At 46.0% G+C, this 15,345-nt stretch overlaps 1 protein-coding gene across 2 annotated transcripts in view; it reads right to left on the bottom strand.

The window, feature by feature from the left end:
- Positions 1-1,904: 1,904 nt before the first annotated feature.
- The window catches only part of LOC139364744 (myocardin-related transcription factor B-like), a 45,572-nt gene continuing 32,131 nt past the window's right edge, over positions 1,905-15,345 (bottom strand). For both annotated transcript variants that reach the window (XM_071101772.1, XM_071101773.1), the window contains 13 exons: positions 12,430-12,495; positions 9,790-9,845; positions 9,582-9,657; positions 9,052-9,216; positions 8,605-8,816; positions 8,134-8,280; positions 6,746-6,993; positions 6,177-6,339; positions 5,140-6,012; positions 3,928-4,095; positions 3,697-3,807; positions 3,537-3,597; positions 1,905-3,429 (listed from right to left, as the gene is read on the bottom strand). In XM_071101772.1, the coding sequence (XP_070957873.1) occupies positions 2,921-3,429; positions 3,537-3,597; positions 3,697-3,807; positions 3,928-4,095; positions 5,140-6,012; positions 6,177-6,339; positions 6,746-6,993; positions 8,134-8,280; positions 8,605-8,816; positions 9,052-9,216; positions 9,582-9,657; positions 9,790-9,845; positions 12,430-12,495 (2,855 nt within the window). In that variant the 3' untranslated portion in view covers positions 1,905-2,920. The remainder of the gene's footprint in view (positions 3,430-3,536; positions 3,598-3,696; positions 3,808-3,927; positions 4,096-5,139; positions 6,013-6,176; positions 6,340-6,745; positions 6,994-8,133; positions 8,281-8,604; positions 8,817-9,051; positions 9,217-9,581; positions 9,658-9,789; positions 9,846-12,429; positions 12,496-15,345) is intronic.

The raw sequence follows: 15,345 nt of genomic DNA, 5'->3' as shown, positions 1-15,345 counted from the left end.
TCAATTGTCACAAGGATTTTTTAAAAATCGTTCTTTAACCTGTCTTCTCCCCTTCATCTACACTGATTGAAGTGGATTTAACAGGAGACATCATAGTTTTCACCTGGATTCACCTGGAAAGAGCAGGTGTTTTGTACTCAGTGTGTTTCAGCACTATGAGGTTGGAATAATACTGTGAAAATGATGATAATGCCCGTTCAGTCTTTAGAGCTGTTTAAAAAGGCCGCCTGAAATTTCAGTCTGTTTACGTGGGATGGAGTTTTGGTTTGCCAGGTGGTAAATTAGTTAATAGACCAATAAGAAAGAGTTCCAAACCTCTGCCAACATCAGCTAGTTTTCAGTTTCCCCCTCCCTACTCAGACCACTCCCAGACAGTCATTGTAAAATTATTGCTAGAGAAATTGCTCTTTTCTAAAAAGCTGTTTTAGTTTATTTTTGATTGTTTTCACTAAAAATTATCACAGTAAGGTACTTAATTGTTACTCAGAAATTCTTTAATATTGAGATTAAAAAAAATGGCTCCATTGGACCTTTAAGTAATTTTCTTTGGTAGGGGACAGACAGGTAGGTTAGAATTGATCCAAACCGTTGAAATGACATTTCTTTAGCACGGTCTGCAATGTATTTCCAAGGAATGCTTATGCTGTCGTTGGTGCGTCAAACTTTATCATGCCGAATAGTGTTTTAAAGCTTCTTCCATTTTTTTGGGGGGGGGCTCTACTAAATTGCAGAAAGGTTTCTGTGTTTCTAAATGCAGTTATCCGTTGTGTAGCTCAGACTGCTTGAACAAGAAGACTGTCAACTTTTGTAGAGTCAACCTGTCTGTAACCTCCTCTGCCTTAACCCATTTCAACCGTCGGTTTCAACACTTCAAATGCTTTCACATTTGATCTTTGGCCAGTATATGTCACTGTAATTAAATGTTTAACTACATGTGTACGATTGCAATAATCATGTAGGATTTTGACCTGAACAAATACTTCAACTGGGAGTGAGTAGTAAAAACCAAGGCTATTTCATCAGTGTGGAGATCATTTTAATACCCCTCTGTTGGTAGTAATGGTACATATGGATCGCACACTGCTGTGTTTTGAAAGGTTGCCTCTTGATGTGAGTGACTGGAATCCCGACCCTACATAATCTGCTGGACTAAGGCTTCATGAATAGAGAGACACATTAGGCCTACTAAATGATACAATAATGATGCTTACATTTGAACCTGCAAGACTATAGCCACATATATTGCTAAGCTGATCACAAAAGCACAAGACAGCCTTGAACCACCTCTGCTGATTCACTGTGACTCCCTGGCTTGTCAAACTGAATGATGTCAACTTGTCCTCGGTATGTCAGCCAACTAAGGTCAGACGGTATATTGAAGAGAGCGATTGAAATGCCGAGGGGAATTTACTGGCTATATTTCTGCCAGTTCCTAGAGTCAAAACAAGCAAAAGCGATATGCAACACAGATGTGCAGTGCACACACAGACACCAGCTCTACACACCAGCTCTAGCTCAGGTGCACTGCACGTCACACATAAACAAGCAGGATTCAGCTGATCTGTACATTGGGATAAATCCACTCCAGACTTGACAATAGGGTTGAGAGAGAGAACATTTTCAAAGGCTCTTTTGTCGATAATATAAAGGACATAGGCCTGGGCCTGGCAAGCTACAGCAGTGCTGGGGGGTGCTCTGCCACCTATTGTGACCCCATGGACACTAAGGCAAAGCACGTTGCAGTTTGGTAAATAAACTCACATTGGCCCTACTCTCCCCCACATAAGAATAGAGTAAGAACAACAGCTGCTAAAAATGTGATTCCTCAACTTCTAATTCTGATGAATTCAAGAGTTCTCAGGCCGACAGCTCTCGTATTGTCAACCAATGATACTAAATGTGGGTTTCATGCACTCACTTTTTTAATCTTTTTTTTTATCTTACATGATATAAGACTTAACACTTTACTTCAAGTAGTCTCCTGCTTCGTTTGAGTGACAACAAAATCCGTCATCACTCTGTGTACTCTTTGGAAAGTCTTTAGTTGAATTAAGTGAAAGCAACACCTTGAAAATAGCAAGATATTTGGCAAATGGTCTTATAAGGCATAATGCAATATGTGCAGTGTTTTAGCATCCAATTCCCTCCTGTGATGGGAATCGCATGGGGGCACTGAGTAAAGCAAAGGCAGTTATTTGAAATCCATAATGCTAAGCTAATACCACATTCCAATAGGTCATATACATACATACAGGACTGTAATACAGCTGCCTTAGTGATGTATGCAGCAGAGCAGACAGACTACTGCTACAATAGACATAGGCTTATAATATATACAATCTCTCTGCGCTGTCTGTCAAATGTGACACAAAAGTCAGTCAGTAGCCATGCCACTGGCGCAGTCAGAACCAGGTGTGAAATTCTCCGTAACACCTGGGTCAACATCTGTTTCCACTAGCGAGTTCTCATCCTGAGCCTATCTACTGTAACGCCATTTCAGGAGAGACCACCCTTCCTCAGACCAGGTCCTCTTCTGAAAGAGATCACAGGGGGAGATCAACCTCTTCATACCACTGATCTATACCACAGCCCAGCGGGGGCTTAGCCTTCCTTAGAATGAGTGGCTGTTATGAGGGATGATACCTCAGAGGGAAACAGCTACACTGTATATCCAGTGAGGAAGGAGGGTCCTACCTCTAGCACTCTGATCTGCTCAGAGCAGTGAGATCCACCACCAGTGCTGCTGTAGCCCTGCACAGAACTTCCCACAGGGACTGAAGGCCAGCAGCACTGCACTCTCCTCCCCCACCTCCACTGGAGAAGGAGTGTGCTCTCCGTCTCACTTATCAGTATGTGTGTGTCTCGCCCTGACAGCCCTCTATCTGAATAGGCCTGTTTGGGGGGGTCACATTGACACCCCTTAGTCCCAGTGTAGCTGCAGGTCATGGGAATCCAGGAAGTCAGAGGAGAAGACCCCAGACGGGGGAAGGCCCAGTGGGTTGAGCCCCCCCGTCGGCCCGGGCATGGTCAGGTCCAGCCACTCCATGTTGTCCAGGTTGGTGTGGTCCAGGTGGTAGCTGGAGGGGGGTGCACTGACATTGTTGAACCCGGTGGTGTCCGTGTCCATGGGGGAGTGGGGGGAGTGCTCCAGCAGCTGACTGTGCAGCTCTTCCATCAACCTCAGTGTCCGGGGCTCAGTCTCCCCCTTCAGCGTGCCTTCCAGGAAGGCCTCCAGCTGGTTGTCTATGGCCAGGGCTGTCAGGCTGGGTGGGGCCGGGGGGTTAAGGGTGGGGGCGGGCGGGCGGGCCACCAGGATCTGGGGCGGGGGGCGGGATAGCACCGTGTTGAAGGGCAGGGTGGTTACGCTGGCGGTCACAGGAAGCAGCTTGTCTGGAAAGGAAGGGTCCTGTCTGATGAATGGGGAGATCTCTGTAGAAGAAAAGAACATGGGAGATGATGGATTCATGGCCAGGGAGGGACTCAGCTGTCGTAATGGAGAGGAGGAGACCCCAACGATAGTCAAGTATTTTTCTCACCTCCACTCTCGATCAACACGTCAAACAGGTCGTCCATGTGCTGACTGGTTGCAGTGGGCACCTGCATAGACAATAAAGACCAGTCAATACCTGCCTCAACGCCTAACAGACCTAGGTCAGTCCAGTGTGTTGTAGTAGGGTGTTATAAAAGCTCTATTACCTGTGCAGCAGTCTGCATTCTGCGCGTCTGTTTAACAGCCTCTTCGTAGCGTGGCGGGTCCTTACTCTTGGGGATGTGGTTTGAGAAGTTGGGCTGGCAGGCAGAAGGGGACTGATGGACAGACAAAACAATGAGATCTAATCCCTATAAGCTCTAAACAACCTATGCGGTTCACATATTCAACACAACTAAATGAATACATGTGGATATAATGCAGTATTTAAACAATACCTTGTTTGTTGAACCATTGGGGACTGCTTGGTTGGACGAGGCCCTGGCAGGGGATCTGCTCCCTGGGGAGGTGTTTAGGAAACACTGGTGGATCTCTGTCTGACCTGGGCCTGCTCTGAACTGGAACCCAGACCCTGAGGTGGTGATGGTGCATAGTGGGACTGTCGTCTGTAGAGGAATGATGAACGGTGGTTAACACCGTGGTACACACTCTCTCTGGGGCAGATAAATACTGGTCAACTGTAGTAGTACACACTCTCCCTTAGAAGGCACACAGTGGTTAGACAGGGTACACACTCTCTCTGGGAGGAATAAAAAAGTGTTTATGTATTATTATGTGGTAGTACACAATCTCTAGGGACACAATAATAGGCATGGGGTATCAGTGCAGTGCAACACAAAGCAGTGTGCAGTTGCTGTTGCTAATTCTGGCTGGCTGTTGATTCGGCCCAGTGCAGCTCTGCAGACCTGGATTCAAATAGTATTTGACATCTTTCAATTAAGTAGTGTTTGCTTGAGCTTGCATTTGAGTGACAGATGGACGGAGTGTGCACTTTTGGGACTATTCAATTAGTTTAATTTTTGTCAGGCAGGCCCAGTCAAGCACAGCTTAAGTATTTGAAGGAAAACAAATTTGCACCCAGGTCTGGTCCTATAGAGACTAGAACAGACAGCGTAGTCTAGTGTGCTGTCTGCCTGGCCGTCAGTCAGCACCTGCTCCAGTAACCGGAGCTTAGACAGGCTCCGGCCCTCCTTTTGATGTGACTAGGAGAGGAATTCATCACCCTGTCCAGGCCTGCTATTACCTTGGCAACACACTAGATAAATCACCCAGAGAAGAGAATATTAAAGAAGTCGGAGAGGGAGACTCTCTGCTTTCAAAACACGGCTAATGCCCTAATAAATGTGATTAGGCCGGCCCATCACAATAGAATGTAACCAGCGATTTATAAAGTGTCTCTGGAAATGGTGTTATCCCAGAAAAAAGGGCACAAAAACAGGATGTGCAATTTATTCAGCGGAACAACTCATCCACAGACAACAATTTATTTAGTTATGGTTTGGTGCAGCACACAGCCCATGGAGAGTACTATAACACAATACACAGAGACACTACAATACAGGTGGGTAAAATGGTGTCTGCTGACAGTACCTTGGGGAATATCCCACTCTAAATATGGGATTAGAGTAAATTAAACCATACATTCTCACCTGTGCCATGGGTTGGGTCTGGGTGGTGTGTTGTTGGTGGGGTGCTGAGGCCTCTATTTCCTGGATGAGGCCTGGAGCTGTAGTGCTAACTGTGGTCTGCAGGACCGGCTCTCTGACCTGCAGCTTAATGCTGTTGTTCGGTAGCTGGATGGTGGCTGTGCTGGTGGGCAGGGAGACAGGCAGCGGGATCTGTGTTCCAGGCTGGCCAGACAGCGAGGTCTTAGGCTGGGGCTGTCTGAGGACATGAGGCTCCTGCTGGTGGCTGATGAAGAACTGAGGCAGAGGGGACGTCTGTACCTGGCCTGAGCTGTGCTCTTCCTGTTTCACCACTGCTAGTGGGCTATGTGTAAAGGCAGAGCAGTTTGAGGCAGCCCTGCCCTCTTCTTTGACCTGGGCCAGGGCCATGGGGGCTGGAGGGCTGGGCTGACCCCTCTTCTCCCCCTCTAGCTGCATCTTCAGCTCCTCCACCAGCCTCTGCTCCTGCTCCAGCTTCCTCATCAGCTCCTCGATCTGACGCTCCTTCTCGTGCAGTCGCTGGTCCTTCTCTGAGGTTCTGGTCTCCATTGGGCTGTCCTCCAGGCGGCCTTGGTGGGGAGACGACCCAGAATGAGTGGGCCGAGCTGGGGAAAGAGCTCCTGGCATCCCAGCCTCCTCCATGCCCAGGCTGGAGACCTCCGAGGGCACGGGGGACACAGGAGGTGTGGAGCTCATGCTCTCAGGCTGTGGGGCCCCTGTGTGGCCTGTCAGCTCCATGGCAGTGGCAGCCTGGCTGCTGGGGATCTCCTGATAAGGCTTTAGTCTCTCTATCAGGTCAGTCTTGGTGCCAGACACCGGAAGACCTCGCAGTTTCAGCTCCATCTTCAACTCAGCTACCTACCGGCCAGGGATAATGAACAGTCATGAGTCATCATAACAAAAGACAAGCCCGTTCACTAAATCTCCATACAACATGTCACTGCCTAGGGGCTTTGCTCTGCCCTTTAATATATCTATCATATAGTGAAAATCTGTTTGTACGGAGCAGGAGTGAGCTTCACCTTCATTTCGTCCAAGTTGGCAGGTAGGACACCAGGCTTGCGGTTTGTCAGAGTCTGGTTAGACCGTGCTGGGGCAGCGCTGGGTAGAGAGACCACGATGGGACTGGACAGACTGCTGCCACTCAGAGACATGTTGGAGCAGCTGTTCTGACCCTCCATCGACCTGTAGGAACACAGACAACGGGAGGAGGGTTTAGTGTTCGGATGGGAGAAAGAGTTTCCTGTATGTCCCATCATTCGCAATCAACAGTCTCCGTCCGGGACAATGCACACAGGAATATTATATATCTAAGCCAAACAGAAGCTGTGCAGGAAACAGATGTGGCAGATTACATCACTATTAACCAGGTGTGGACTTATTCTGTTAGGGAGGATTGTTTGCTTGAATCACATTGTTCAAAGGAAACAATGTTTGCCTTCCAGGTGTAGTGATGATGTACTAACCTCCCTCAAAACAAAGCTGTCAAAACTGCAACTAGAATGTGAGGGCTAGCCACATTATTTGGCCTACAGTATGCAAGCTGCGGTAACACATTACATCCCAATGTCCTTTTTACAGCGGGACATACTTGAGTGGGGCAGGCAGGATGGTCTGGTAGTTATAGTGCTGCTGCTGCTGGCTCAGTATCTGCAGCTGGAGGAACTGCTGCTGCTGATGCAGGAGCCTGGCGTAGGCTGAGTCCATGGGGGCCTCGTTGGCCTCCTGTTTCTGGTCCGGGGGGATGTACTGGTGGTACTTTAGCTTCTTCACCCGCGGCTTGGGATCCTTATTCTTCTTACTGCGGCTCTTGTCATTGGGTGTCTTTGGTTGGCTTTGCTGCACAGGGGAAAATAGGAATGGTTACAACCCACTGGATAATATCCGGGAGGAGCAGTGAAACGTTTTCACTGAAAACTTCAAAGGTTCATCTCACTGAGTGGATTGTGGACCTATTTAGTGATCTAAAAGCCTGTTCTGACGGTTATGGATAACGTCTAAACATCTTGCCAGTATTGTGAGGCTTGTACATGAAATTGTGCAGTATCAAATGAATAGGTGGGACATTGTGATAACGCCCAGTCAGAAAGACAGGATGGGGAAATGGAATGTGGAAAGGGATGTGGGGTGACGCTTATTGTTCAGTAACTAAATTACAGGATACACATTAAATGGCTTGGCATTTGAGAGGTAGATGCAAGCCATAAAAATATCATAACACCAATTGAAGTTGGTTTATGCAAACACACAGCCCCGAATGCGTTCCTCCCTGTTCTTCAACACTGGAGGGGCAGAGCTCAGAAAATATTAATTTGCTTTGAGTATAAAGGATTGTGACAAATGCCCAAGTTATTGCTTTTACTCCCTTGCTTCCATCCTTTATGCCCTGAAGGCTAAGAGCAAGCCTGTCACTTAACCTTAATTGAAGACTGAGAGCGGCTGGCAGTTTAAGCCCATGGATTTGTGAAAAACTCCTCCAGGCCTTGTTGTGTGTTGAACCACATTTTGAATTGGCCGAACCATCACTTTCGACTGGTCTCTGCCTGCACTGACGGGCTCTTTCACTGTGACCGAACACAGCCCCAGTGTTTGTCCTCCTCTGACTTCTTATCTCTGAATACAGTTCCAAAGGAAGCCGCATGAAAACCACAGCAGATCAGAGAGAGAGAGAGAGTCAAATATCAGAGGTGACTTTCATGTTTACAGGGTATGTAGGAAAAGCTTGTTCAGCTAACTGGGATCAAAAAGGAACCAAAACATCATCATTGCTGAAACAAATAGCTTTCTGTACCAAGAGACAGAAAAGTTTGGTTATAGCTTTTACGTGCTCAGCTAAACGCTATAAACAAATGTATGTTTAATATTTGCATTGAATGTACAGCTTTGCACATTGTCATGAAATACCATACCTTTGCCACAAGGTTCAAGTACTCTCCATCATGTGATATGACATCACTTTCTTTCAAGTTTGTGGCTCACCTTTACTAACATGGGCCCTGGCTTTGGAGGGACAACAATGGCGATTGGCTGAGGCGTGGTCACCAGGCGATTGTTCTGATGCTCATTGGTGGAGACATGAGAGAAGTTGAAGAAATCTGTTGTGGACTGGGAGGTAGGTGGGCAGTGCTAAGATAAAGAGACAGATAGAAACCACATGGCCCGTTCAGTAAGGAGGGGAACAGAGGCCTGTAAATCCCCCTCCCACACTAAGCCACAAGGGCAGAGCTGGAAAAAGACTAACAAAAGATGGATGCCGTCTAACAGAAAAAAAACAGGAGGCAAATAATATTTTCTAGCAAGCAGAATTTGATATTCAACAGGCAGGTGCACTGGGAGACTGTTATTTAGGCCCAAAATATAGAAACAAAATATTAACACTGTTAGTGATACCATAACAACACAATTTAAGATGGGTATTTATAGGTGGTGAGGTATGGCGATGGGACCTACCTGCATGGTGATGGAGCTGGTCGGTGGGGAGGTGGAGAGGGCTTCTGTCACCCTGGGGGTCCTGGGGGAGGGTGAGGGAGCAGAGGAGCTCTGGGACTCCTGGCTGGCCGGCTGCTCTGGGGACAGGGCGTCGCCGCTGTCCTCGTCAAAGTTGTACACATCCAGTGTTTTCGTCTTGGGGAAGTCATTCTCCACCTCACCGTCTGCGGGATCTGCAACGTAACACGTGCAAAAAAACAGCTTATTAATTACAAGTAGACAAATGGAGAGAGGTTTGTACGAAGTTGTTTCTCATGGTAGTCACTGGAAATGTATCAGTGCTGTGTTAGTCGTAATAGGCACTTTCAGAAATCTACACTATACAAATATGCAGGGAGTGGGAGTTGAATGAGTTACTTCGCCCTTAGCCTGGAAATAATAATGTATAAAGTCAAGAGTGTTCTCTACCGGTGACGCCGTCCTTGACGAGGCTGGGTTCCACAGGCAGAATGTTCTTGACCACCAGCTCCATGGGGCCGGGTCGCTGGGCCAGCTTCTCATTGAGGTCATCAGCCAGCCTGGCTCTCTTCAGCATCATCTGAGTGGCCTGCAGAGAGGGCTCCACATGGGTCTCTGTGGGACAGACAGCAAGTCATCAGTAACTGCTAGTCTACCTAGAACTCACAACAGTACTGTTATACTACTGTGTGTCTCACAGTGGAGACTGTTTAAGGTGGTATGTCCTCATACGTCAAAGACAATCAATCAGACAACTGATTGTAACATCTCAAGTTATGAATATTTCATGTCCTATGGATTATATCCAATAGGGAGGGGTACAATTTCACAGGATCCTTCTCTTCCATCATCTCTCTTCTGAGAGCTAACTTGGCCAGCTAAACATACATATACTTTCTGTTGGTAGCTGAGTATGCTCCGTATCATCTGTTTTCTCTACAGCCTATTATAAAGCATACAGTACATGGCAGTGAGGTTACCTTGCAGGATGTGCATGCGGACCAGCTCTGAACGTTCAGGTCTACTGCGAATTTTGTGCTTCAAGAAGTTCTCAGTCTGTAAGAAAACAACGTAAAACTACATTTAATCGAGATGATATGGAATGGCATATGTATGTGATAATGTGTGTTTATCTCAATGAAGTATAATGAACACTAGTGCGGGTGAGATGAGTTTGTGAGGTCTTACCCTGGACCTCTGCAGGCTGCGGATCTGTTCGTGGAAGGCAGCAGGGCATTTCAGTGCTATGGGAGGGAAGATCAACATCATGTACAGTGAGCTCCAAAAGTATTGGGACAGTGACAATGCTTTGTTGTTTTGGCTCTGTATGAAATGATACAATGTGCAGACTGTCAGCTTTCATTTTTAGGGTATTTTCATCCATATCTGGTGAACCGTTCAGAAATTTCAGGAGTTTTTGTACATAGTCCTCCCCTTTTAGTAGACCAAAGGTATTGGGACAAATTCACTTATGTGTATTAAAGTAGTCAAAATTGTTATTTGGTCCCATATTCATAGTACACAATGAATACATCAAGCTTGTGACTCTACAAACTTGTTGGATGCATTTTCTGTATGTTTTGGTTGTGTTTCAGATTATTTTGTGCCCAATTATTGTTAATCAGGTGCGGCAGGTAGCCAAGTGGTTAGAGTGTTGGGCCAGTAACCAAAAGGTTGCTAGATCGAATCCCCGAGCTGACAACGTAAACATCTGTCGTTCTGCCCCTGAACAAGGCAGTTAACCCCCTGTTCCTAGGCCGACGTTGTAAATAATAATTTGTCCTTAACTGACTTGCCTAGTTAAATAAAGGTATAAAAAATAAAATAATAGAACATGTTTCTAAACACTTCTATATTAATGTGGATGCTACCATTAGTACGGATAATCATGAATGAATAATGAGGAGTGAGAAAGTTACAGACGCACAAATATCATACCCCCAAGATATGCTAACCTCTCAACATTATACCTCTAACATTTTCACTCATTATTATTTATGATTCATTCAGGATTATCCGTAATCATGGTAGAATCAACATTAATGTAGAAGCATTTAGAAACATATTATATTCTTATTTACAATAAAAGTGACTGCAAAATGACACAATACATTATTTACCATTTATTTCTATTGGGCACAAAATAATCTGAAACACAACCCACAACCAAAACAAACAGCAAATGCATCCAAAAAGTTTGCAGTCACAAGCTTGCTGCAATCAGTAATATGGGAGAAAATACTAAACTTTTGACTAATTTAATACACATACGTGAATTTGTCCCAATACTTTTGGTCCCTTAGAACAGGGGACTATGTACAAAAAGTGCTGTCATTTCTAAATGGTTCACCCGACATAGATGAAAAAAACGTCATATGAAAGCTGACCGTCTGCACCTTATCCTCATAGTCATTGTATCATTTCAAATCCAAAGTGCTGGAGTACAGAGCCACAACAACAATAAAATGTGTCACTGTCCCAATACTTTTGGAGCTCAGTGTAACTACCCATAACTTCTAATGGGTAAAAAGTAAACTCGTCCTCTTGAAAGTTCATATTTGAGACATGATGTAGTTGTACTTGATGACAAGCTGACGACAACAAGGGAGAGACAATAATGTGTGTTATTCCTTTGGAAGAGAGGATGACTTTGCTACTACACAATAGCTGACGGGAGTAGGACAGGATGTCTCTGAATGCTCCACTCATCCAACTAGTGAGACCGTCAGGCCGAGACTTTGATCTCATCAGACACACTTATCCTGCTGTTGGCACGGCACCGCTACACCCATTAGTCACCTCTAGCTAACACAATCCCTGTTTGCTCTCTACACACACACACCGAGGTCTGAACACACACTGACCAGTGGTTCTTCTTAGTCAGAGGGAGTGCGTCAAACTCAGAGGAGCAGAGCTAAGCATTCCTAAGCGTCACCCAAGCCCTGGCCTGCATACCTATTGTAAGTCCTCTGTGTGGGAGAACCAGAGCGATTCACCCAGTGTCGCTGGCTGGGAGGTTCCTGTGTTACCTGTGCTAGGGCCGCAGTGGGGGTTACTGACCTCCTGCGCAGGCCCTGTCGCTGACTCATACAGCTCTGTTTGTGGAGCCTAATAAGAGGAGCTTAGAGTCCACATGGAGGAGGCCTCTTAGGGCTGGACAAGACAAAGACAGAGCACACTCCCAGCACTGAGAGGTCTCTGGTCTGGGGCTCCTGCAGCTCTAGCCTCAAATCACTTAGCTGCACCACTGTTCTCTCTCTCTCTGTGTCTGTCTGCTGTTTGATTTCTTATCAGTCTGTCTGCTCTAGTCTGCAACCCACTGGCTCCCAGAGAGACTGATCCAGTAAGGGCAGCAAGAGGAAGGATTCTGCACCTCTTTGCTGACTTTGAGAGCCGGGTGTGGAAGTTTTCAGTATGCCTTTTGGTTTCTGGTATGCCACTGGCCACAGATGTATGCCTCACTGTGGCTTAAGACCCTGGGCCATTCAGAGTATTTATTTATTCTACAAACATCATGACGAGGTTGTGGTAGAGGGTGGTTCGAGACATCAGTGGTGGCAGAATTCCACTCCTGTATGGTTGTCATAATAGTAGCAAATCAGACAGCACTTAGTTCAATCTATGGTATTAATTTAGGTAATAATTGTATGATATTTTCTGAGAGCTTTCTGGAACCAAGACCCACTTTAATGACTGTGGTGTGGGTGCAGTTATACTTGTTCTACATGCCAGACCAATAACCTTAACTCTGGTAGAGGTGAGTTACAGTATATTAAATCCTTGGTGGTTTGAGAGTGGCGGTGCCCAATGCTCAGTGGTTATACTCACGTGGCATGATGCCCTGCTCCACTAGCTGCTCACGGGTGCGTCTCTGCTGCAGGCGGCGCTGGAGGACTGTGGGAGAGAAGCAGAGATAGGTTAGAGGTCAACCTATGCCCAACTAGCCTGGTCCCAGATCTGTTTGTGCCGCCACACCAATGACCATAGGAGTTAGCAAGACAGCCTAATTCGACTCACATAATGGACAACTTTTACATTTTAGCAACTTTTAAACAACTTACTACTTTTTAACTACTTAGCTAGCATGTTAGCTAACCCTAACCCCTAACCCTAACCCCTAACCTTAATCCCTAGCCTAGCTAACGTTAGCCACCTAGCTAACTTTAGCCACAACAAATTGGAATTCCTTATAAAGAACATTGTGTACTGGACACGATTCTTTATGAAGAAGAAAACTGTGTCATGGACCCGAAAAAATTGACGAGTCACCGATTTGTGTTGACACGCCACGTCACAGCCCAGCCAGAACAAAACAGGAAGCCCTGTTCCTCCACCTAAGACATCCTATAGAGACAGCCTACAGACTTTCTCCATGGTTAACCTACCAGACAACTAGCAATAACACTCTTCTTGACACTGAGTTTACTTTCGAGCGATGACATGGGCTTTACAAGCTCTCTTCAAATAAAGTGAAGACAAGGACATACTGAGGACGGACTGGAATGCAAATGCAGAGGTAACTTTACATAGATGTTCAACTTGAAATACAAACATAGATAGACACAGGCAAGGGATGAGTCTTTCTCAAGTACCACTGTAGAAATAACAAACCCTGAAGACCAATTACAGGGCAATGTTCATTTGTCCGAGTCACCTCCGAGTTGGAGATGATGTCCTCCCAGGACTGAGTGAACCCGGTCTCTTTTACAAGTGCCGCCCCATAAAAAGTGAGATGTGTCGTCTTGTTTTGGAGCGGTAAGCACTGATCCATGAAGTCCTTGCAACATAAAAAGACAAGAAGGACTCTTATGCAGGAGGCTCCAAATCCTTGGATGGCACCCAATGTTATTTTTCCATCATAATAAACTGCAGTGCGGGCCCAGTTTACACATGTATAAACAGGCGAGTGTGGACGTGTTATTTCAGTGGAATAACAGTGATCCTCAGCAAAAATATTTGAAGAGGAAGGTGACGGTTGATGGTGACGAACGACGCGGCGCTGTGAAGAACGTTGGGGCCCTTATCGTCACCAAGGCACTGTGTTCATAGTGAGGTCGGACTGCTGCTGGAGTAGACTGCTCATTGGCTATGGCCAGATGGTCAATGCACAGTCAAACACACACATACACACTAAACACTACATACTACACACACACCCAGGCCGGCTCTGCTCTAGTCCCCTGGGACAGTCACTGTGTCTTACCAGGCCAACGTGACTCACTCCAGCTAAAATAAACTGGGCAGCTGTGAGAAGAAGGCCTGGGAACCATGGAGTCTGGAGGTGGCATGGGGGTGGGGGCCGGGACTGGACTGGAACCCAAAGCATTGTACAGAGTGGGGGGGGACCCGCTCCCACTGGTGGACAGAGGAGCACAGAGAGTCCCAGGGAGCCAAGGCAGGGGAGCAACTGAGTCCATTCTCAGAGCCCCCCATAACTTTAACAAGCCCCCTGCGCCTCCAGGGCTCAGAACACTGTGTTCCTGCTCCCTATCCATGGTTCCCATTACACGTTCACACCAGGGTCAGGTTAGCGTTTTTTGTCATGAATCTTGTTCTGGAGGAAGTTCTACAGTGGCCACTAGCTGGAACAGCCACAAAGACATCAAATCAGATTTTGACCCTAACTTTAACCACACTGCTAAACCTAATGCCTAACCCTAACTTTAAATTAACACCAAAAAGCTTGTGTTTGTTTCCATTCATTTTTACAAAATTGTGACTTTGCAGCTGGCCTATCTAAGGGGGAAATCGCTCAGTGCTGCCTCCAGGACAAGATTCATGACAATACACGTCAACCTGCACACCAGCGGGGCAGCGACACAGAAAGATCATTCTGGAAGATAGGAGAGAATTACCATTGGTTGGTTTCAATATTAATGTTACCCACTTTAACTCGACTGGAAAAGAATGCTAAAGGATAATTGACGATTTTTGAGAACAATACTGCCATTTCAAATTGTTATTCTTGACATCAACGTGGCAGTACAGCCCATGCCTGAGGTGCTCCTTACATTTGTTTGGCTGATGTCAATAGTGCTGTTCTCAGTGAACCCTGTGTGATGCAAGTCGGCTGTACTCCCCTGTTCTCCAGCACAACATAAACAGAGGTACTTCACAAACCTCAGAGTGTACATAGGCTTTACTAAAATCCCTGTCTCCTGATTCTATCTCTAATCCTCTGCCTATGTTTGTCTCAACAAAACTCATCTCTGGACAAAGTCTACCATTAGATCTCTTTTCCTAGAAACACTCTGCGTAAATATAAAAGAGAATCTGTTTTGTTATGGCTACACTGTTATAGAGACAGTCGGACACTGACATAAGCTATGTTGACATTACTACGGGAAATATACAGTATTCTCCTTGCAGCTCAGCTGTGCTCCGTGCTCTTGCAAATGCTCATTCACTTGATGAGTCAGTTTGATGTACTCTCGAAGATCGATGAGGAATAAAACATTGGCAATAAATTCAAACCAGATCCATCCAACTCATCCAAGCATGATTCTACACCCATGACCCGAGGGGACACAATACCTTTTAAATATGACTTACATTGAAGCCAGGTAATAGTCATATCACCTTTTCTTTACACACCAAGTTGTTCTTTGAAACACCTAATACTATCAGGAGCAGATCACAAACAGAATATGGAGCTACAGCATTTTCAGGTTTAGCATTTCACTGGGGGCTATTCCCCCCAGACAACATACTGCACAGCAGAATGCTATCGTTCAGGAAAAGGTA

This window comes from Oncorhynchus clarkii, chromosome 13 (assembly GCF_045791955.1).
Source record: "Oncorhynchus clarkii lewisi isolate Uvic-CL-2024 chromosome 13, UVic_Ocla_1.0, whole genome shotgun sequence".
NCBI classification, from domain to species: domain Eukaryota; kingdom Metazoa; phylum Chordata; class Actinopteri; order Salmoniformes; family Salmonidae; genus Oncorhynchus; species Oncorhynchus clarkii.
Note: the sequence above shows the minus strand (reverse complement) of the source record. Positions and strands in the feature narration are given on the sequence as shown.